The sequence below is a fragment of the Magallana gigas genome, chromosome 7, assembly GCF_963853765.1.
Source record: "Magallana gigas chromosome 7, xbMagGiga1.1, whole genome shotgun sequence".
NCBI lineage: Eukaryota > Metazoa > Mollusca > Bivalvia > Ostreida > Ostreidae > Magallana > Magallana gigas.
The window spans coordinates 3,626,659-3,650,842 of NC_088859.1; the positions used below are offsets into that span (position 1 = coordinate 3,626,659).

The following is a 24,184-nucleotide window of genomic DNA, read 5'->3' on the forward strand; positions in this document are numbered from 1 at the left end:
TAAATCAGTTCAATAAAATCTCCGTAATTTTTATATGAATTATAAAATAATTACCAAACTTTACCATAGTTCTCTAATTTGTTGGGGGGAAAAAAGTAAAGGCTAATTAACGAAAAATTCATGTTATGAAGGGAGCTGATCAAGGATATAGAATCGAACTCCACTTCACACACACACACACACACACACTATACAGACACACACGCACGGATTTCATGAATTATATTTGTAAGAATTTTGTAAACCTATCTCACAGGAACAAGTTAGATGTGCATGAAATAATGTAATAATGTAATACCGATTTTTTTTTTTGCAAAATGCATAATGGATGGTCACTATTGTTTATCACTTCATCAATAATTTGGAAGTCTCTTCAATTTTTGTATTCCTTGTACTCTGTATGCCCACTGGACTAAAAACTCTGGAAAAAAAATAATTGTTTGTCAGATCTTGCCTCTGCTGGGTTTGAATACAAATATCTAGCATAGGTAAGGTTTAACGCTTTAGCTAGTCATCTTCGCTAACCAAGGGTTTTCGGTCCACTTTGCTCCTCATAAATTTTATAAATAATTTTATGGGGAGCAAAGTGGACCGAAAACCCTTGGCTAGCGAAGATGTAGCTAGTAGGTACATCACTATCCAATCGTTTTTCTCATCATTCACATGTGACAAATATGATTGTTGCAGTGCTGACTGAAATAGCAGGCCTGCTTCAAGATTGTAGCAGCTGCTAAGTTTGAAACTAGGTCCTGTTGAACACACTGAATGAATTAATGCTGTTAATGCTAAACTAGCATATCTTTCATAATCACAATGGCTATGTAGCTAGTTAACTTTTACTATCACAATGGCTATGTAGAGCTAGTTAACTTTTACTATCACAATGGCTATGTAGAGCTAGTTAACTTTTACTATCACAATGGCTATGTAGAGCTAGTTAACTTTTCTTGAACGCAGAACTGTTCTTCTCTTTTTTTTTAAATTTTAAATTTCATTTTCCAAAATTCAGATTCATTTATTTAAATGACTGATTATTAGCTGGTATCATGTTTCATCTTATGATATCAATCCAATGAGTTTTGAATGTTTGTGGCAGGTACTGATATCTCTTTTATTCCACAATATGTTCTAGGATGAAACGAACTCCCTTATGAGGTCAGTTGCAAGTTAATTGATCACCCATCGACTATCTTCTGTACAGAATGAAGCGACCACTCGCTAATGCAGCTAACTCTTTTCCTGGAAATCACTTGGCAAAGAATGTTTATCTAATATTTCTCCTATAATACTAGTTTTACACAAATCATACACTTTACCATAGATACATAAAAGGTTGTAGGCTATCTCAGTCTTTAAACATGTTTCGTTCTAGCGACTCTAATATTCTTTCAAACCATTGCAGGTTCTTTAAAAGGGTATTTTTCATTTGTATCAAAATAAGTCCCTTGGTCTCGTGAAAAATAAGAACACTTTTTGAGCATGTTTTCCAATTTAATTCTGCAAAATTTATATATTTTCAATTTGTAGTTGGTATGAAAAATAAGATGACATGTGGAACAGATGACTATCAACATATGAACAATAGAAAATAAATATCTGAGAAACTGATGAGAAAGACGTAAAAAAAATAATGGCTGACAAGTAAAAGGACTGGTAAAAGACAGCAGTGTGCGGCTTAAAAGTCACCACTTCTCCTTGTAAAACACAAACATTACCATACTACTCACGGAACTCCATGGATAGGCAATAAAACTCAAGTACTAAAATTTATTGTCTGAAAAAATCTAAAATTTCAATTTATCACAAACAGTAAATGCAAACATACAATCAAAAAATTTTTTCTCCTTTAATAGAAAATTTTGCTATAAGGATTTAACATCTGGTCATAAAAAAAACCTCCGTGACAAAAGAACCAAATTTACAAGAGAAATTGAAATGGAACAATTTTTTGGAATAAACTACTGTCTGCTAACATACTATTGCAAAATGCAGCAATCAACAATTTCAATCATTTTTCCAGTCCATTGTTTTTTGAAAAATCATTTACAACTTTATTAAGGATAGTTGATCTTAATGTTACAAAATTAGATTTCAACTTTCCTTTTACAAATTCCCCATTCTTGATCTTTCTTTAGAGAGAGAAAAATTAATCCAGGCCTTAAATACATTTAATTTGATGAAGAATGCCATTACACATAGATGTATTTGTTTTTACTTCTGGTGGTATGACAAGTATTATTGCTGAATACCAACAGTGACTACTTAAAATCACTATTTAGTTCACTTAAAAGCCGATATTGCACACAAAATGTCAGTATGTCACAACCAATCAAGTGGTTCAGTCAGTTTGGCACCAGCCTCGTGTTTTTCTCCCTCTGACACAGTTTTCTCTCTTAGATGGAGGGACCAACTTCTATCCCTGGACTGCCGCTTTACCATACCACATCAGCACCAACTCGCACGTTATAACACAAAATCACTGTCGTTACTGTCATCCTCACTGTCGCTGCCATATCGTTTCCGTCGCTTCTTTGGTTTCTTTTTACTGGGTACGGGCTTGGGAAACGATTTTGATAAGTTTTTGGAAGAAGAGGTTGAAGATGATGATGATGCGTGAACTGGAATTTTCTTTTTGTCGGAGGCGAAGAGGTGATGATGGCGCGAGGACTTGGGGGTGTGGTGACTATGACCTGTTCTCTGTTGGGAAAAAATAAACAATGCATTAGGCCATATAAAATTAATACATGTATTTATATTCTCATCCTAATTTGCAAAAATATGGGGCAGGTGGGTGAATTTTATTTATTATTTTCTATTTTCAAAAAACACCTTTTTCACCGTTCATGTTCTAGAAATAACAACTGCTCTACTGGTGTGCGACCAGTTCTCGTCGAGTACCATTTCTCGCCAGTACATTGTGACGTCATTTTGTCAACACATAAAATTATAGACGAAAAATGACGCCTATAATTTTATGTGCTGATAAAATGACGTCACAAAGTACTGGCGAGAAATGGTACTCTGCGAGAACTAATCGCATGTCAGTATTCTTTTAAGTTGTTAATGATAATATGAGTACACCAACCCAATGGTAATGTTTTAATTCCATTTATTACGATTTTAATGCAAGAAAATATTTTTATCCTTATGATAACAAACATGACTGGAATGACATGGTAGTCCACATGTTTAGGCAGCCATTATAATGTTTTGAATTTTTTGTATACCGACCCCGACCACTTGACTAACAAGTGAAAAGCTGTCAATGTGACAGCAAACCGGGTTTTCTTTTATGTGAACTGTATCCATAATCCATGTCAACCCATATCCAGTGAAATGGAGTACCCTTATATGCAACATTTTGCCAAAAAATGACTAAGTTCAAAAGCTAGTATTTTTTTCATAAATAATCAGAAATCAAAATCCTAACAATATGCACACCTCTGATATATGTACAATTGATCTGCAAAAGAACAACTTCCTATCTTGAAAACTGTAGGAGGAGTTATCCCGTACAATGAGGGTGCCCTATATGCAATATTTTGCCAAAAAATGACTAAGTTCAAAAGCTGGTATTTTTTCGATAAATTATCGGAAATCAAAATTCTAGCAATATGCACACCTCTGATATATGTACAATTGATCTGCAAAAGAACAACTTCCTATCTTGAAAACTGTAGGAGGAGTTATCCGTACAATGAGGGTACCCTTTTGGCAGCCGCCAACCCGCCCGCCCGCCATTTTCACCATTTCAATAACCGGATTTTTCTGTTGGAAAACCCGGTTAAAAAGTGAAATTGATAAAAGAGGCCTAAATGCAGCATTTTTTAGAGTTAAATTTCTAATTAAAGTTAGCATCCCTCACAACCTTCCATTGGGTCTAGGGGTTTTGATTTCAACAAATTAAAATCTGCATAACAAATTATAGCAATATCCAGTGTCAACACAAGTTTATCCTCTATATACATGTAATACTATTAAGAACTTTACTCCTTCATACATCTATCTTTTCAAAATGTTCCATTACCAATTTTTGCATTTTGTTTCTTGAGAACAAGACATTACTGACAGAAGTTTACCCCCTATATGAATACAAATGGATTTTTCACTCTTCCCTTGGCCCTGTGATTATCAAATGGTCTTGGTTTAAACAAAATTCTCAAGTTTATATAAAACTACCTCCCCTCTCAAGAGAAAGAGACCTATCATTAACCCTTTATCAAATGGCGTCTTGCACCAAGTTTGATTATAACTGATCAAGTGGTTCCATTCATAATGGTCGAAACAACAACACTGTCAACAACAGATGTGAATATAAGAAACTGATTGTTTAAGATCAAATCTGTAACTGATTTTGATAACGTACAATGACGAGTGGAGGGACCCTTTTCTCTGACGGCTCCTCGTGAACTTCCACTGTGGTGTCCATCGACTCTTCGCCTGTTCCCTCTGGATTTGGTAGTCGTGGTGATTTGCTGCCTGGAGTGGTCTGCCCTTGGGCGGGGTTGGGGGTTTGAGGACAGGTGCTGCGATTCTCCTCCCCCTCCTCCTCCTCATCAGGAGGGTCAATACTTAACATCAGATCCTTAAACTAAATAAAACACAGCAACTTTATAATTATCAGAAGTGTGTCCAAAGATAAAAATGCCCTGCCTATAATGGAATGTTAGTATTGCAAATTTAAATAAATACACCATATCTTTGTAAATAGTATGATTAAATGCAAGAAGGATTTTTTTCTTTACTTATTTGTATCAGTTAATAAATTTTGATGATAATATATTTAAAACAAAGGTAAATGTGAAATGAAGATTATGTCACAGGGACAGGCATAAAGTGTCATGTAATGAAATGTTGTAACACGTCTACCCTTTATAATAATTTAATAGGTTGACATTATGAAACAGTTGAATCCCCAAACCATTTCTTCTCTTAGATACACTGTTTGTACTGACTGATTATTGTACTAACGCCTATCGACAATTTTCAAGCTGCCTGAAGTACAGAATTTTAGTTAATAAGACAATCTATTCACTTCCTTCAATTCTCCCGACTCACCTCTAAATAATCATCAATAAGCTTGCGTCTCTCGTCCGCGTCATCACTGTTTTGTTCATCCTCGCTCGAGTCACTGCTGTCACTAGTAGTCTCCCCTGAATCATTCCTGTGTCGTTTATGTGATTTCCGCGACCTTTTCTTAATAGTCCTATTTTTCGTTTTATTGTTTAACAAGTTTATCACAGTCTCAGGATTAAATGTCACTATGAATTTCCTCTGCACTGGTTTATCATATGTTTTTGCATCCGATTGAGAATAGTTGTGAATTTTGCTGCAAAAGAAGTTACAAGATAATAATGATGAATCACTTTACATTATAAAATCCCACACACACTGGTTGAAAGATAACATGGACTGCATTACCTGTCAGAAAATCCATAGGTCTCTTTTAAGTGGTGCTTCAGGTGTAACAGTAAAATACAGCCCTGTGCTAGGTAACAAATATCCAACAAAGGTTTGATATCTGCTGGCAGCTTCGCTGTTGGAATCAAAATTTCAGATACAAGGTTACTTGAAAGTTTAAGAATACATAAAAAATCCCTTGTCTCATAATTAGTTGGGGATTTTATTTCTTTGGTAAGAGGTGCCTACAGAATTTTAAGAATTAAACTGATTCCACAGAAACATAACTTACCTATGAGTTTGTCTGGGTCATCTTCATCCTCATCCTCCTCAATGGCCGGCCGTGGTAACACCCCATTCTCTGTCTGGTTCCCACCCTCAGCGTTGACCAACATGTTCTGCAATGTACCCAGAGCAATCGTAAATCTTGAAGTGAACTGTGTCAAAGTCATAACAATTCTGATGGATTCCTCAGACACTCAATAATCTCAGAAAATCAATAAACCATCTCTAGGATATCTCACAGTAAGTCGAGATATTATGGATATAAAGCAACATAATTCATGGATAGTTCACACCCAACTTTAAAAAAAAAGAGAGGAAACATCATGTAATTGAAAACTAAATGTAAAGTCGAGAACAAAAATAAAATAAAAAGGGTACCATGCTTTCGGCTTCTCTCTTAGGCAAGCGTAAACGCTAGAATAAAACAAAAAAAATACAATAAAACTTTATCGTAGAGGTGACAAAAAAAACAAACAAATTACAGCGATGAATACAGCATTTATCTTTATCGTAGAGAAGTGACAAGAGTATTGAACACTGTAGAGTGGACAGTACCTCTTTGAAGGACTGGAGAATGTTGGAGCCGGACACAGAAACAATGATGTCGATCTGGTTGATGATAAACAAGGGCTCGTCCTGAGTCTGGTAGGGGAAGAAGGCTAGGTTGTCAGCTATGTACAGCTGTTCTGCTAGTGAGATTTTCTGTAAAAATAAATGTATAGGTGAAACATGTTTGGGGGAAGGGGGAAAGATGACAGAGCTCAGAATGATAATTTGATGATTGCATTTAATATCATAAAACATGCATTATCATTTATAATTCTTAAAATAATGTTAATATATTAGATCATTTTGATTTACTTACTGCTGAGTCGTCAAAGAGATTAAGCAGTGAGAGGAGTATGGCACGGCGATGAGAGCGGTTGGTCCGTAAAACGGTGTACAGGAAGTTGTTGAGACTGATGGTGTTGCCTTCACTTTCTCGGTGACCTCGGATCAAACAGCTCTTACTGTTGGCCTGTAGTAACTGCTGCAGTTTGTACGACATCTTCAGACCTTGTAAAGCTTTCATCTGCAATATATTTGATTTCTTAAGCATAATGTAAAGATATCAAAAGTTAATAAGACACTGCATGTATGGCTCAGATAACTATATGTATTTTACTTGAATATGAATCCTCCATCAAATTGCATACTGTAGAGTTTGAGAAAGTATATTTATTTTTTATTATCTCTGTCAGTCAAACTTACATGGATAAAGCCTGGATATTTCTTGTCTATTTCCTGAAGCTGTTGATCTGCTTTCACACGTATGACTTTCTCCGTATCAGTACACATACTAATCAGGTAGGGAACACACTGAAAGAAACCATTCATCATGTACACAGAACTTGTATGTAATCATAGAGAGGTTAAAACAATCTCAATCCTCACAGTAACTCGTCAGAATCAACATAAGAACAACAGTAAAATGTACATGTAAAAAGTCAAAAAACTCAGTTAGACACTTTATTAATCTTCAAGTCTGCTAGATGTTAATGTAGTCATCATTTTGTATTAGAGAGAGAAAAAAGTTACCCAAAGAACTTGAATTAATGTACACATGTAAATGTCTGTACATGACAAATATTTGGTACAAGTTTGTTTTAACGTGTATTTACAGGGTACTGACATAATGTCTGTACAAGTCTGGTTGTACAATTACATATATATTCTTTCAGAGTACTGACGTAAATGTCTACAAGTTCGGTTGGATGTGTATTGTAGCTTACTGACCTGCACAGGGTGCACCAGTCCCTGCTGTAGAACAAGCACCACCACCTGTATGGCCGCCAGTCGCACCTGAGTGTGGGAGTGGAAGAAGGAGTCCAGCACGTGCTTCAGGTACACCTGCATAATGGTGCTGGCCATCCTAAAGACAGACAGACACAGTGGGTTAACACAGACACAGACGGAATCAACACCATACACAAAACTCACAGAAACAATAGTGTAGTAAAATCTATATCAACTTCCTCAACACACTGCTGCAATGACATATACTTTCTTTCTAAAACATTACTAATAGTGTCATACATGTACATGTATTTCTACTTAAAATTATTGTCAGAATCAAAGCTAGATGTTTGTTTTCATGAATGAATATTTACAATGTCTTATACATAATGAGGATTAGGAAATACCCTCACCCTGATTGTATATCCCCCATCTCCTTCAGATCTTCCTCTTTTGCATGCTTCCTCCCTAGAAATAAAGTATGCAGTATGCTATAAGAGATCTGTGGCTTACTGTGTTACTTTTTAAATATTGTATACATAGGAATGAACTCTCTAAATGTATTTCATAAAAAGTTCTTACAGTCTGCATCAGCTTTGTGCATCCTGATTTCTTCTTCCAGTAAGTAATTTTGAAGATTTCTCAATACCTTCAATACAATTTGGACAAATTAATATGAAATTTGTATGTTAGTCATCTTGATATTAAAAATCACAACATTAAAGTAGATTTTTAACTGGTCCTCTCGAGTGTTTGGGTTGCTGTACCTGTATTCTGAGTTTGTCGGGAGAATCCTCATTATCCAGATATTCATAATATAAATCTGTCATCTCTTTACCCAACATCATCTCATAGTGGCGTATGACCATAAAACCTATCCAACAGTGAAGCCAAGAATTAAGTGGTGTCAATTCAATACACTGATCTCGTCTAACTACCTGTACAACTAACCCATTGAGTCTTACCTAGACCACTCAGTGCCTTCTCTTTGACAATTTCATCCTCATGGTTAACAAAGTACATCAGTACTTCAAATACCCGCGCCTTGATCGACTCCTATAGAAAGAAACACATCAACATGTAAATATTTTAGCAATGGTTTAAATTTGACGTCGTATCAATAACTGTCTTCAGGTGAACAAATTGCATGACAACAATAACAGGTATTTCTGAGCTTATATAAATGTAGGTATTTCAGAGTTTATATATATAGATGACATACTATTGAGGGGTCTGGCATATCTCTGTCCAGATCAAAGTATTTACAGAGCAAGCCCACGGTAAAGAGGGAGCGGAGCAGTGTGGGCTTCCGAGCTCTAAGCTGGGGATTGTCGGGGTCCTCCTTATGATCATAGCACAGCTTCACTAGCACACCTGCAATACAAATATTCTCATACAATACACTGAATAAAACAAATATATGGATCTATAAATAGCACCATGGCAAAAGCAGCGCAATTCTCTGTCATTGATCAATAATCAGGTTATGAATGATGAAAAACTCACCAAAGAACTTCTCAAAGCAGTCCTTGACCAGTGAGTAGTTGTGGCTGACAGAGTTAACAACTGCACCTAGACAGCTGATACAGCTCTCAACAACCTACAACAGACACAGTGAAAGAGTGTACACAAAACCTAAAACAGACACAGTGAAAGCTAGGACACAATGTTAACACTTCCATGCTACAGGCTAACTTATTTCATGAAATGCCCTTAGACTGAAACACCGTCTTTACATAGATAAGGACTGACACAGTGTTAATATCTCTATAAGACTGAGACATGTCTTTACACATAGCTGAGACTGAAAATGTGTTTACCATCATTCTATAAGACTGAGACATGTCTTTACACATAGCTGAGACTGAAAGTGTGTTTACCATCATTCTATAAGACTGAGACATGTCTTTACACATAGCTGAGACTGAGAGTGTGTTTACCATCATTCTATGAGACTGAGACATGTCTTTACACATAGCTGAGACTGAAAATGTGTTTACCATCAGTCTATGAGACTGAGACATGTCTTTACACATAGCTGAGACTGAAAATGTGTTTACCATCATTCTATAAGACTGAGACATGTCTTTACACATAGCTGAGACTGAAAGTGTGTTTACCATCATTCTATAAGACTGAGACATGTCTTTACACATAGCTGAGACTGAGAGTGTGTTTACCATCATTCTATGAGACTGAGACATGTCTTCATACATAGCTGAGACTGAAAGTGTGTTTACCATCATTCTATAAGACTGAGACATGTCTTTACACATAGCTGAGACTGAAAATGTGTTTACCATCATTCTATGAGACTGAGACATGTCTTCATACATAGCTGAGACTGAAAGTGTGTTTACCATCATTCTATAAGACTGAGACATGTCTTTACACATAGCCGAGACTGAGAGTGTGTTTACCATCATTCTATGAGACTGAGACATGTCTTCATACATAGCTGAGACTGAAAGTGTGTTTACCATCATTCTATAAGACTGAGACATGTCTTTACACATAGCTGAGACTGAAAGTGTGTTTACCATCATTCTATAAGACTGAGACATGTCTTTACACATAGCTGAGACTGAGAGTGTGTTTACCATCAGTCTATGAGACTGAGACATGTCTTTACACATAGCCGAGACTGAGAGTGTGTTTACCATCAGTCTATGAGACTGAGACATGTCTTTACACATAGCTGAGACTGAGAGTGTGTTTACCATCAGTCTATGAGACTGAGACATGTCTTTACACATAGCCGAGACTGAGAGTGTGTTTACCATCAGTCTATGAGACTGAGACATGTCTTTACACATAGCTGAGACTGAGAGTGTGTTTACCATCATTCCGTGTTTGAGGATTAGCTTCATCATGTCCTCCTCTAGCTGGGCCAGGAACGTCTCACTGGGGTGGTCCATCAGAGGGACCACCATCTCTAAAATCCGAGCAACGTAGTGGAGAACAAAGTGATCACCCTGAGTCTGTCAAAGAAAGACATGAAGGTAAAATCAACTTAGCTTCAAGAAAACAATCAAAGTCTGTCTTAGAAACTTCATTCAGCCTAAATTATGCTGTAAACACATTATTATCCCAAACCATAAAGTTTAATTCTAAACAAATTTCACAATCAGCAAACTGTGAGTGATTAGATCTGACTGCTGATAGTTCTGTGTGTGAGACTTACACTACACTTGATGTCTAAGTATGGCTGTAGTGTGGTGGCATGTTTCACCATCAGGTCCGGTTTGATCTTGCTGAAGAGATGTAGAGTGGACAGACAGGCCACCAGTCTCTGGCTGCAACCCTTACCCGTGTTGGAGTCTACAACAAATTCCAAACGAAGTGCAATGAAAAATGCTGTAAAACTACTCATTCAATACAAACAGACATATACAGATTCTCCCTGACTATGGCCATTGTACAGTGAAGCTTATGAAGAATCATTTCAATGATTTGTCAAAGAAATACTAGCAGATACTGGAAAGAAAATAGTCAGGTAGTAGTGAAACTGTGAAAGCAGGAAAGAGAAAGTAAAGAGTAATTCTGACTATACAAGTTTTTCAGAAGGTCTGTATGGCGAGGCCTTACCCACACTCCTTTCCTCCAGACGGAGGACATTCTCCACCAGACAGTCCACGATCTGACGACAAGACGTCAGGGCACTCTTATTGATATTGCCATCCTCGTCTTTTTTAAGTAACTGGAAATTAAAGATACCATGAAATTGCAAGAATGTCATGATGTGTTCAGAAAAATATTCTTACTTATCACATCTATGTAAAAGAAAATTGTTTTACTTACATTTTCTAACATTTGTTCAAAGAATTCAAATCCTGTATCCCTACATGCTGCAACCTGTCAATAGAAAAGTAAATTATTTTGGAAAAATAACAAAGAAATCATGCAAAATTTAAAAAATCCACATTAACCTGTAAATAAAATTAAGTTAAAGAGCAATGTTTGAGTCTGTACTTGCAACGTCTGTTATATAAAGAAATCATGAAAAATTTAAAAAATCCACATTAACCTGTAAACATACATGTTAACCTCCAGTGATGAAAAGTAGGTAGATTTTGAACCGAAAAGCGGTAGCATCCCACACGGCCTTTTTTTGTGTATATTTCAAAGCACAGATTTTTAGCTACAACATATGTAGTAAGGGTTTCTGATTAGTAATTAATGATTTTAATTTGAATATAGAAGACTTTTGAAATTTATTAATATCAATACAAGCAATGAAAATGTTTGCATGCATTTACCATTTTAATGATATCAGGTAAGCTATTCTTTTTTTTTTAAGGAAAAATATTTGAGTGCAGAGACTTTAACAATTGCCTTTGTTCAGAAAAATAGCTTACGTTTCCAAAATTTAACATATAAGAGAAGCAAGAACTAGAAGGAAATCGTATATTCTTTTTCAATATCAAAACGATGTTGACTTGCTTATTACAAACCATGCAGCATTAAACTGCAAGTCAAGCTGTTAAGGCCAGCTTAAAAGATATATTCAGTCATCGTTAAAGACGTGTGGAATTGCAAAGCTTCTTTTTCCTTTGAGAGGATAATATCGACATGTCCTGTAACTAATGTAATCATGGGAAGTAACTTCTTTCATCGTTCAATGTAAAAGACATGCTTGAAAACTTGTCATTCAAGCGGCTTAATTAATAAAGCGTTTGTGGGCCTCCGATTCAAAGTCATGCGTTAATTTTTAAACTCGACATCTTTTAACCACAATGGCTTCCAAAATGGCTATCTATAAAAACAAGGAACGTATTTTGAAGAAAAGCAGTAGATTTTTTAATAAAATCGGTAGGCGTGAAACAGCTAAAAAGCGGTAGACTTCCGCGAAGATCAGTAGAGTTAACATGTATGCTGTATATAAGATTAAGTTAAAGAGCAATGTTTGAGTCTGTACTTGCAATGTCTGTTACATAAAGAAATCATGAAAAATTTTAAAAATCCATATTTATCTGTAAATAAGATTACGTTAAAGAGCAGTTTGAGCCTGTACTTACGACGTCTGTTATATTTAGCACCCTTGTTAAGAGTTTGGTGGTATCCTTTTCTCGGCTGCTGATTGGCGTAAACCACATGGATTGAAATACCTCATTGACCAGTTTCTAGAACAACAACACAATTGAATGATTTACATGTCAAAAGACTTGTTATTTACTTCTATTCTCATAATTATTATGCATTACCTTGATTCCCTCCTCATCATTAACTCGTCGGATCATTTTGACACACATTTCAGGAATTTTGTCAAAATCTGGTTGTTCCAAACAAATATCACGAAATATTTTGATGACCCGCTTTCTAACACTGATACCTGTGTCCTGTAAATATTCAAGCAAAATTTTCATCAACATGTTAAAATTTTTATACGCACCAGGTTTATACTAATATAGTACACAACCATGTACATTGAGTGTTAAAATAATATCATTCTTTTGTAAGTCTTCCTTTAAGGTAACGACCCTCCAATCGACTTACCAGTATTCGGACAGAGAGCATCTCGTAGTACTGAGATATGAGCTCTGGACGGATTAGTATAAATCTCCCCACCAACTCCACCGCCGCCTCTCGCACCGACGTCGAGGAATCCAGGAAGCGGTAGTGGACGCCTTTCTGCATGTCCTCCTATCAACAGACAACAATGTAGACCTTTTTTAATCACACATTTAGCCACTTCTATTAATGGACAATATAATGCATGCACTATGGACATACATGTATATACAACTTTCATGTAGACTTATTTTAACACAAATAGGACACATTTTTCCACCAAGAGGAATGAACAAGTACCGTATATTCCCGCTTATAAGTCGGTATTTTGGGAGTAGAAATTTGAACAAAAAGTAGGGGTCTGACTTATAGGCATGACATACAATCAGAAAATTTTTCCACTGGGTAAAACTTCGTTTTTGGGTGCCAATTTGCTTCCAACTTTTGACTTGTGATCCCTATACTTGACATGTTTATATTTTAATTACTAAAAAGATAAACACATTAATAAATGCATTGAAAGTTTCAACTGTATTTCTTAAAAATATAAACAGGGTTTATTTGATAGGATCTTTTATTTAAGCAGGCAATTATTTACACCTGAGGTGATAATAGCTGTAGGTATAACTGTACTAAGGATAATACAAGCCAACACTGAGTGTAAGGGGCTAATTACCAATCCTAATCGGTCAGTATGGGATAAAATACCTGTCATTTTATTTCCAGTAGCATTTAAACTAGTTTTTGAGCTATAATCAACTTGTAATGAGTGTTTAAAAAAATAATGGCGTCCAAAATCGAAAGTTACAAATTTCAAGAAAGATAACTCTGTTTACAGAAAACTATTAAAAAAAACATGGCGTCTACAAGCGATCTAGACAGTGGGATTACAGAACAGTAATTTCTGTTGAATACTTAAAAATCAAACACTGAAATAAATGCTGGTCTGTTTAAAAAAAAATAAAGATCGTTTTATAATTATTCATAATTAATTTCACCTGAGGTGATAATAGCTATATTGGTGGCTGTAGGTGGCATGTCACCTAAAACAACACAAGCTAACACACCAGTTTTAAAAGGGGCTATACTATCTTAATCAGTCAACAGGGGATCAAAATCACTATAATTTTATTTTCAACAGTATTTTAAATAGTTTTAGAGCTAATACCAAGTGTATTAAAAAAAAAATGGAGTCCAAAATCGAAAGTTATTATTCCAGGATAGATGTCTGAACTGAACACAACACTTTTAAAATGCATCTAGAAATGATAACAGAGGGGTCAAACACCAATACATTTTATCTAGAATATAGTCTTGCTTGATAAAATGTGCTAATTTGATTGAGAATTTATAGACTGATTATCCTGAAAAAGATACCCGACTTATAAGAGGGTCAATGGCAAAATCTTGTAAATAAACTTGAAAAAAGACAACCGACTTATAGGCGAACAATACTTATAGGCGAGTATATACGGTACTGCAAACACAAATACCGATACATTTATATGTAACAACATTTGTATCGAAGGACCAATATGGACATTTCTATACCTTTTTATTAAGGCAAGAACATATTACATATGTACTTAATTTGACACTAGAAAGTCACTTAGTCTGCCTCTAGTAGAGATTGGCATACACAATACACATGTAACAAGTGTACACGTTTTCTCATCAATGGAATAATACTGCAGATCTACATTTAGATTGTTCTTAAGTTACATACAATTGATACCATCAATAGATTTAGGTATATTTTTTCTCTTTGACCTCTGGGTAGTAATGAAGTGCTTTACATATACTGTTGGGTGTGGTTCCTTACCCTGGCTAGGATCCCTGGGTCTGCTTCCACTACGGCAGTCAGACACTTCATGGCCTTGGTCCTCACAGCTACAGCTGACTCGTTCAAAACTCGCAAGATCTGCACAACAAAGTCAACACGAGTTCAATAATAACTTGTCTTATTCCATCCATCATTAAAATGTGTCCATTTTAGGTCGACTACTCACCTGGGTTAGGTACACATCAAAGCTTTTTGCAAATGGTCTTTTAGATGATAAATATCTTGCAACGAGACAAGCGCCATCATAATCTAACTTGGAGTGAGGTGGCCTGAAAGGAAATGGAAATCATATTACATTTTACATAAAAATATTTCAAATCTTTTATCCAGATTTATAATAAACTACTGTAATTACACAAACATTTAATATTTTTGCTTTACCTGTAGGAGGCATTCTTTGTGATGGACTCGTACTGCGCCAACAGGAATGTTTTCTTCTGTTCAGCAGTCTGAATTGCCTCTGCTACCTTCTCCTCCTCTTCTTCGGTTCTGTGTTTGTTTGACTGCTTGGACAGGCTATCTGCTTCTACAGTAACATCTCTGTACCACTGGGCTATATAGAACAGGTGGGCATACTACAAAGGGAACCAACATCTTAGTACAGTACATACACATATTCCATTTATATGATGACATCTTTTTACACCAATATTTTCAAGCTTATTGATCTATATCAATAATGGTTCTTTTTCTTATTTTTCTTATTTTTTTTATTTTCAGCAATGTGTACTTCTCTTTTCTCATGTGGTTATAAGAGCCCTCACCCAGTAAGCTGATTCACTTTGACTGTTGAATGCCAGATAGTCCAGCATGGCCTTCTGAAGAATCTGTGTCTGGTCCTCAGCCTCAGGCTACAAACACAGCAACATTGTCAACTCTCACAAACATGTACATGGATCAAATCACAATCAATTCAAAGCATTTAATTTTAAAATGGAGGATTGTCAAATGTTTTAAACTTGTTGCCATAAACATATTTTTTAATACACAGTAAACTAAATGTGCATGAAGACACAGCAAACCAATGAAGTAATTGTTGCTTGTGTCTTATTGTTTAATTCCTACAATGTATCTCAACATAAACATCAGTAACTAATTAAAGAAAACGTAGACTTACCCCTGAAGTTGTGGATTTCATTTCCCCCTCTTCATCACTCTCTTTTGAAGTTACCTAATTAATCATAATGTACATTCACCATACATTAATCAGTAAACAGTACTATATACAGGAATAATGTATTGTACATAAACTGAACCATTTGCTTCAGAATGACAGAACAGAACAAACAAAACACCCTGTACCTTTGTGATAATTTCATCAATAGAGCCCTGGTTGTCTTGACTAGACACGGCGTCCTTCCGTAATCTAGAGGCCACAATGCCCAGATAATCAAGGGAGGCCACCCTGAGAGACATGTCCACTGATTTATTGCTGAACTGCTTCACCTGTACAAAACAACATTACACTTCTTAAACACTTACACATACAATATTCACTAATGAATTCATATCCCATAGAAATAGCAAAAAAATATTCTGAATCCTATGTAATTTGGCATAAACAAGTCTCTTTACCAGAATTTTGCCTAGCAGACTAAGAAGGAGCTCCGAGGAGGGCCACTCTGGTTTGTTGACGGTGGACAGGAGATCCTGTACAAAGTTCTCAAACATGGGCCGGTAGTCCTCCTCACTCTTCACTGTACATCTACAAACAATGCAGGGAGCAAGGTTACAACTCAATGATTATGTCAAGTACACAGATCCACAATGCAAAATGATGGCATTATATGCTAAGAAAGAAAATGAATGTCTTACTTTTGCAAGAACACTGTGAGAAAATTATACCCTGTCCTCAAAGCATTCTCAAAGGAGGTGACAATGACAACATCATTGGAATTCTACAAAAAAAAGGTCATATTTTCATGATCTACATGTACTCACAGTTGCAACCTAAATATAAATGCAACTTCTACAGAAAAGACAATCTGACAAACAAGTCTTAGAGTAGATGCCTGACCTGTCCCCGCTTAGATTTGTGGCCTTTCTTGGACGAGGAGGATGAGGTTGATGGAGCCTCCTCCTCCCCCACTGGCTCTGTGAAGGTGGCCGAGGTCGGCAGTTTGATGACACACTGGATCAGTTGTAGGGCCAGGGCTGTCACCATCTGAATGGACTCCTCAGAGTTCAACCTGCACCACAGAGAAATACAGACATGTATTCACTGATATATGTATTCACTGATATACATGCATATACAGAAGATTCCTCAATGAACCCATGAAATTCATCGCAAGAATCGCTTCACAGATTTCTATCGCTTTTCTTTTTCTGACAGTTGTGAACAATATGAAATGATAACAAAAGCTCAGGGCTTGTGATTTGATACAAAACATAGGAATCACAAAATTATGTACATATACTTGCGTAAAATATGGAATCTACAGAAAGAAATGGCAAGAGAACCATCACACTGAGTATTAAATGTTTCTATTGTAGTTACCTGTAATTCCTAAGATTTCTCTTACTAGATGGTAACCTCGCTAAACTGGCAAATATATCCTCCAGAATTAATTGACGATGTTTCTCATACTTCGAGAAAATCTGCAAAAGAAAATTTTTTCTTATTAATTCACTCATAAAAGAGACCATTTATATCTAGAGGACACACATCTCGGATAATCACTGACCGTGGTCACAAGCTTCATAGAATTCAGCTGCATTTCGCTAATGTTTTCCACAAAGAAAGGAGACACTCCTAATGTAGATAACTGAAAGTGAAAATAAACAAATCAATGAGAATTTCTATAAACAATCCTCTTATCAATACATTGTATACAAGTATATTGATTCATCAGGCCATTAATGAGTGTTTACCTGTAGGATGGTGGTGTCTGTGAGTTCCTGGATGTCCACAAGCTCGGCCAGCTTCTCTATCATGTCTGAGATTTTGTTGAACAGATTAATGGTAGACTTGTGCTTCACTTGAGCAGCTCTGGCCCTCTTGGCCTTCAAACTCCCATGAAATCCATCTGCAAAATACAAGATAAAGAACATGTGCAGAACCAGAAAATTATCATGAACATTAAATACATGCAAATCTTGATTTTTGGATCCTAGTTTTACTTCACTTACCCTTTGCTTTGGGATCAATTTTGTATACTGGATCAAATTCTGGGAAGATAGTGTTTTGTAGCTGGAATTTCCCGTACAGTATAATCCTCTCGATGACGTCCTCCAAGTACACCTGTTTGGGCATGTCTGGTGAGGTCATGATGTGGAGGGCAATGAGGACCGAGTTCATGCTCCTCAGGACTCGCTCCATGATGAGACTCCTCCACAGCCTCTGCTCCTCCTCATCCTCATCCTACCAATATTCACAATAGAAATCAGATTTCAATCATTTCATTAACTTCAGATGTTCCATTTTATAATTTTCATAATATCAAAATATAAATTTACAAAGTAAAATAGAAATGCATATACATGTAGTTTAAACTTTACACAGCATTTTCATGAATCAAATACAAAATTTGAGTATTTCTGGTGTGCTAGTCTTTTAAGTGACTACATGTACAAAGACAGTAACTGTGCAAGAATGGTAAAGAGCCTGTTGTCCTACCTGGCCTTGGTTAGCGATAGGTGTGACTTTGGTTCCGTCTCGTATATTCCACTGTAGTACTGTCAACAGCTTCACCAGTCTGTCAGCAGGCACCTGTTGTAGAACAAACATAACAATTTAATTGACCTAACTGTAACTGTCATCTGATACAAGGTTATCAATGGTCTAAGTACAACTATTCTTAATGAACCAGAGTACAGAGAGCATCAACAACTCACTTATTCTACAATGTAGTTTGATATGCAGTCACATGTCCATCAGTTTATTTGAGTTTGCCCCGAAACATGGAGATCATATTTTAATATTCAAATCCTACCTGATTCATGACTCCTAAAGACTTGAGTTTAGCAGTTTCTCCACACAGATCATTCAGAAGATTGTTTGCAATCAGACTCTCAGTTGGACACTCCACATCATCATCGTCTGAAACATTTGATTTTGAATAGAATTATTTTCATTAAAAAAACAAAAACACATTTACTTTTAACATATCTTGCAGTACTAGTACTGTGGAATCATTTTTAATTGTGGGGGTCAATGTTCATGGGTAGCCAAAATTTTCTTCGTCATGGGGATGTAATTTTGTTGGTGGTGTAATCATAATAATTTTGATAAATATTAAACAAAAGATTTTGTATAGGTTCGTGGGGATGTAAATTCATGTGCAAGGGTTACCCATGAAAGCCATGAATATTGGTTCCACACAAACAATGCTGAATCCACAACATCTAAAATTATTACCAAACACATTTACATGTATGTAGCTTATACATAGATATTATTCATTTAAATGTAGTAATTTGTAAAGATATCAGACCATATACATGTTGATGGAGTTTTACTCACTTGGGTTCAGGGATCCGAAGTTGGTGTCCTCAGACGCCTCCAAGATATACTCCATAGAGGCACTGAACTTCTTGAAGGTCGGACTCTCCAGTAACTCCTCCACAGACAGGGACTGCTGGTTCACACGCCGGTGCCGTTTTTCCTTCTTCTTCTTTCTTGAAACTATAAGTTAAATAATACCCAAAAACTCTTAATTATACAGAGAAAAACTCCCAATGCAATATTTTAACCTATTTCTCATTTTTAATATACCAATTTTGTCATTTATGCATTCTACACTAGAGCGGCCACACAGAGGGGCCTCCTCACCTTCCGCCTGGGAGTCGGAGTCGCTGTCACTGTGACGTCTCCTCCGCTTGCCTCGGTCATCATACTCCTCATCACTGTCGTACCTTCTTCCTGCTAATCAAATACAATCACATCATCATAATATTCTTCTGCCTAGTAATGTCAAAGATGGACATCTTCCAAACAGTCAATTTACTGATTTAAATTCATATACAGTGTGCGATACACAAATGTCAGAAAACCCACCTCTTTTCTTGCTTTCCTTTGTTTTTACTGAGCCTCCATGCTGTATGGACTTTAAAGTCTGGAGGGGGAAAGGCAAAATTGTTAAATTTTACTAGAAAACATTTTTAAAGAAATATAAAGTTTGAAAGTTGTCAATAATTACAAAGACACATATATTCTCATTTCTGATTGTATTCTGAAAGTGCTTGCAATCAACACTTCATTCTGTAAAACTTTTGTTGTTTAAGATTTAAAAAATTCAAAATATTTAATTCCAATGTTCAGTAGGAAATATACATAACACTTTATATTGAATAAAACAAAGAGCATATAGATATCATAATTTGTATCATCAATAAACACATCCACCAAAAGGCAACACTAATTACAAAGTACCACTACAGAATAATGTGGCCATATTGTTCAAACAAAAAATAAAACAAAAGAAAAGTAACTCAACGATATATATATCCATGATGAGTTCAGAAAAACAATACCTTGCTTCTTGTTTGTCTATCGAGAACCTGAAAATCAACCTCAATGACAATGACTTTGAATGGCATTGATGTCCTATTGTAAATGTTTATGGATGTACTGTTGTAAATGTTTATGTTAAATCATTTAATACCTGTGTTTATTGTAATACTTTAACTACTTCGTGAAATTGTTTTAAGCCGTTATGTGTATTCTGTAATTACAGAAAGTCATACTATATCACAGACACCCCGATCGTATTATGTTTAAAAGGGAAATTACTATGTTAATATTTAGAAATGGCACATCTTGTTTTATAAACAATGTTTCTGTGTTTATCTTGTATTATTACATGCTTTTTTGGATATATATTACTCTGTATAGCAAGTAAATAGTGACCTGGTTATGAAGTTGTTTAAATCAGGGTCATTAGTAAACATCTGATAGATATAAATTAGGTTTAAGTGAGAGTTAAGACAGTTGAGTCGGATTTGTCTGTACAATTAAGAAGTATAGAAAGTGGACCTAGGTGTTGACACTAGGTAAATAGGTCATCGATATCTATTTTATTGTTTCATAAAAGCTATGATAATTAATTAATATATTAGTTAATTTTATCAACAAAAGCTAATCTATGACAGTACAAATTGATACATGTAAGTCAAGAAGTTGTTGCAGTCTGTGTGACACACTTACCTGCTCATCTAGAGGTTCAAGTAACACAACAGGATGAGAACTCTTCTTTTTCTTTCTCTACAAAAGATATTGCCCGTATGAAGTGAATGCATCATCATCACTACTTATATCATCAACTCTGTTAAATCAAATACAACAACATGTAAGTGTAAGATCAATGCTACCTCTCCATAGGAATCAGCCGAGGCTGTACTTGATGCATCTCCCGAGGCGTGAGGTGGTAGGTTCTACAACAGATAAAGCAGTCTTTAAAACTCACTGCCCCCACAATTCAGATTATAGGATTGTGTAAAAACTTGTCAAATTATTGATATCATGATTTATAGAAGTTGAACAAGAATGTTTTTGGGCAAGCAAAATTACATAGACTTCATGAAAACCTTCATTGTAATTTACTTGTAAATGTACAAAAGCATTCATAATGAATGTGCAGAATAAAGCACTAACCGTTAACTGTTCAAGGAGTACTATCGGTTCAGAATTCTTGAGTTTTTTCTTGTGGTAGGCACTATTGACATCTGTGTGGTTCTGTGAATCATTGTAAAAGGAGTTCTCTGCTAAACTTCCCTGAGCTGGTGAGGCAACTGTGGAAAATAGAAAGAATTTTTGTGTGTGAAAGATTAAAACAAAACAAAATACATTATTTCATAAAATGTTCAATAAAAGAACAAGCTGTACAAACTCATCAACTCACTTGTTCCCAGACTTTTTGCAGCCCCCTGGTACCCTGGGTACTGATTAGATAATTCTGGATGTTCGCCATTTACAATGCCTACAGATACATGATATCATCAATAAGATAGGATATCGATATCCGGTGATCCTCAGATATACAGAACTCTACACAGACACAAATCATGTTAAAACTGAAGCATGAAAAATGCCATATTAAAAAGTCTGCATTTTCTTTACCTGGAGTGTAATTGCCATATGGATGCTGGTATTTGTTTGGATCCACACCCAATAAATTATTCTGGTAATGTTGATTACCTCTACAATGAAGAAACACAATGCAATGATTTCTAGCACAATATTAACTCAAATTATGTTTTTATTACACCTTTCTTGTTTTCCACAAAACTTGCTAGCAATTCCTACATGTATGTGATTAGTCTTTATCTGCTAGTACTTACACATTGTATCCATCCTTTTGTGACCCATTCTCATAATACTGTCGACCTAGAAACACAAAATAATATCAAAGTAAATATGTAAATTATTCAACACAAACACATTATTTTATTTAATGGATATTTAATAAACACTTCTTTGGTTTGTATGACTGCTAAATTATACAATATGATCTTAATGTGTGCACTTAAAATCTTAATATACCTTGAAAAATAGCTGGATCCTGGCTTAAAATAGACTTTAACAACTCTGGAGAATTTCTGTCAATTCCCTCCCCACCTGAGGAATCTTTCAGATCCCTGTAGTGAAACACAAATATCAATGTATTAAATGAAAATATTTAAAGGCTAATGCACCAAATTCAATAATCTTTTACAATGACTGAGCCTTCAGAATGAATACAAGAACAGAGTGTTAGATGTCTCAAACAACATACAAGTGTTCTGTTGATGTCTTTCGAAGAACGCCCACTATCTGCTGTGTGAGTCCTGCATCTCGCGTCGCTAGCAGGCGCTTCGATGTCTCCTTCAGCTTATCATTATGCAGCAGAGTTTTGTTGTGTGGGGTGGACGATGTTGGGGTTGGCAATGGTAGCTCCGGTAAGACTGAAGGCAAGTGATAAGGAGATTCAAATTTCAGATTTTATTGTTTCAGCTTAATATGGATGAACAGACAAAACTTCAATAATCAATCCCTACAATAAAACCATCATTGTCTATTGTCTAGGATATCAACTAAGAAGAGACTTACGGTCAGTAAGACTGTGAATGCCAGCTAGTGTTGTAATTGGAACACTGGGCACATCACTATTCATGGTTACCGAAGTTGCATTATTACATCTGTAAAACAACAAACTTACATGTATGTCTATAAAATCAACAACAAATGCATCATGTAAATGTATAGCATCATTGTGCGATAGCTTCAGCAAGAGACACACAAATTACTCATGAAAAACAAACTTTAGAACTTTACAACACTTAAACTGGTAAAGTTATAATGTTGTTAGGTACAACACTGAATCTTTTATACATCACATCAACAGGACAATAACAACTTTCTTCGGTCATTTTGCAGTCTGCGCAACATTACACTAGGTATTTTGATAATTAAAAGTCTGTCTTATAAAATGAGATAAATTTTATCACTCATATTCATTTTGAATCAAAATAAAACAACAGCATTTTACACAATAACTCGGCATATCATCTTTAAATAGCGTTCAAAGAGCAAAACACGAGATGCTACCGAAAGATGAAGATGCCAGAATGTTCAGTGGAAATATAGTGCCTTTCAAACTCGTATGAACGTCAGTAAACACTTATCATTGATTGTGTATAGGGATGTACATCTCAAAATGACATTTTCTTGTAATTTCATCAAGCTTTCAACTGTCTCCGAAACTAAATTCGCTTATAGCTTTTTCTTACCTGTTCAACCCTATAATTTAAATCGGGTATTTTGCAAGTTACGATTGTTAAATGAACTTTGAATATTTGTTGAAAGTTTCTTGTTTTTCTAATCCATCATAGAAGCTTAAATATTGATCATTAACGCAATCGGAAGATAACTTCTGATCATAACAATGACCCGCGCCAAAAAATTACGACAGCCGAATAGCTCAGCCACCATTAAATGCGCTTGGGTAAAAAGTCCGTAAACAATGGAAATTGTGCCTTAAGCAGCATTTTTGGCAAAAACTTTGTATAATTGTTTAACTCAAAAGTAAACTTTGTTTTATTTACCCGTTTTAACGAGAAAACCCCAATATATGACATCGTTAATTGAAAAACGCGCATGGATATCCTAACGAGGTCACACATGTAAATAGTCCTATCCGGGCACTTGCAAATCAAAATGGCTTCTCTCAGGCGTAAACAACTCGCGTTTTTCCTGTGGTTAAGTTTGGGGCAACATGTTTTTACTAAATTAAGAGCGTAAAACACGTCACATTGTTTTATGTGACTGATCAAATCTACTTGATCACTTTTTACGAGTAGAATGTGTAACCTTGACCCTCTTCCAAATAAAAGATTTTCTTTAATTGTATGCCTAACGGTTCATAGGAATAGGGGGGGGGGGTGATGTTG

The 24,184-nt window shown here is 35.6% G+C and overlaps 1 protein-coding gene across 6 annotated transcripts; it reads right to left on the reverse strand.

Moving 5' to 3' along the window:
• Positions 1-1,482: 1,482 nt before the first annotated feature.
• Positions 1,483-23,949, reverse strand: LOC105330823 (nipped-B-like protein). 6 transcript variants are annotated; one of them, XM_034455579.2, is made up of 52 exons: positions 23,840-23,949; positions 22,845-22,933; positions 22,531-22,699; positions 22,299-22,393; positions 22,097-22,142; positions 21,876-21,955; positions 21,658-21,735; positions 21,411-21,547; positions 21,128-21,190; positions 20,964-21,020; positions 20,291-20,317; positions 19,815-19,872; positions 19,590-19,682; positions 19,281-19,442; positions 18,751-18,857; positions 18,435-18,527; positions 17,948-18,179; positions 17,690-17,844; positions 17,503-17,583; positions 17,316-17,416; positions 16,833-17,004; positions 16,631-16,713; positions 16,391-16,520; positions 16,118-16,261; positions 15,933-15,986; positions 15,580-15,666; positions 15,197-15,390; positions 14,982-15,084; positions 14,795-14,893; positions 12,958-13,104; positions 12,666-12,800; positions 12,480-12,584; positions 11,263-11,316; positions 11,050-11,161; positions 10,646-10,782; positions 10,302-10,442; positions 8,968-9,061; positions 8,684-8,835; positions 8,427-8,517; positions 8,229-8,335; positions 8,044-8,110; positions 7,875-7,929; positions 7,462-7,597; positions 6,937-7,044; positions 6,551-6,757; positions 6,241-6,387; positions 6,064-6,099; positions 5,693-5,798; positions 5,422-5,536; positions 5,059-5,329; positions 4,367-4,591; positions 1,483-2,697 (listed from the first exon to the last, which is right to left on the reverse strand). In XM_034455579.2, the coding sequence occupies exons 2-52, from the start codon at positions 22,906-22,908 to the stop codon at positions 2,464-2,466; spliced, it is 5,946 nt and encodes a 1,981-aa protein (XP_034311470.2). In that variant the 5' UTR covers positions 22,909-22,933; positions 23,840-23,949; the 3' UTR covers positions 1,483-2,463. The 6 variants fall into 6 exon arrangements, with proteins under 6 accessions (XP_034311470.2, XP_034311471.2, XP_034311469.2 ...); XM_034455580.2 differs by lacking the exon at positions 23,840-23,949 and adding an exon at positions 23,525-23,733 and having other exon boundaries at positions 19,590-19,679; XM_034455578.2 differs by lacking the exon at positions 23,840-23,949 and adding an exon at positions 23,525-23,733.
• Positions 23,950-24,184: the final 235 nt, after the last annotated feature.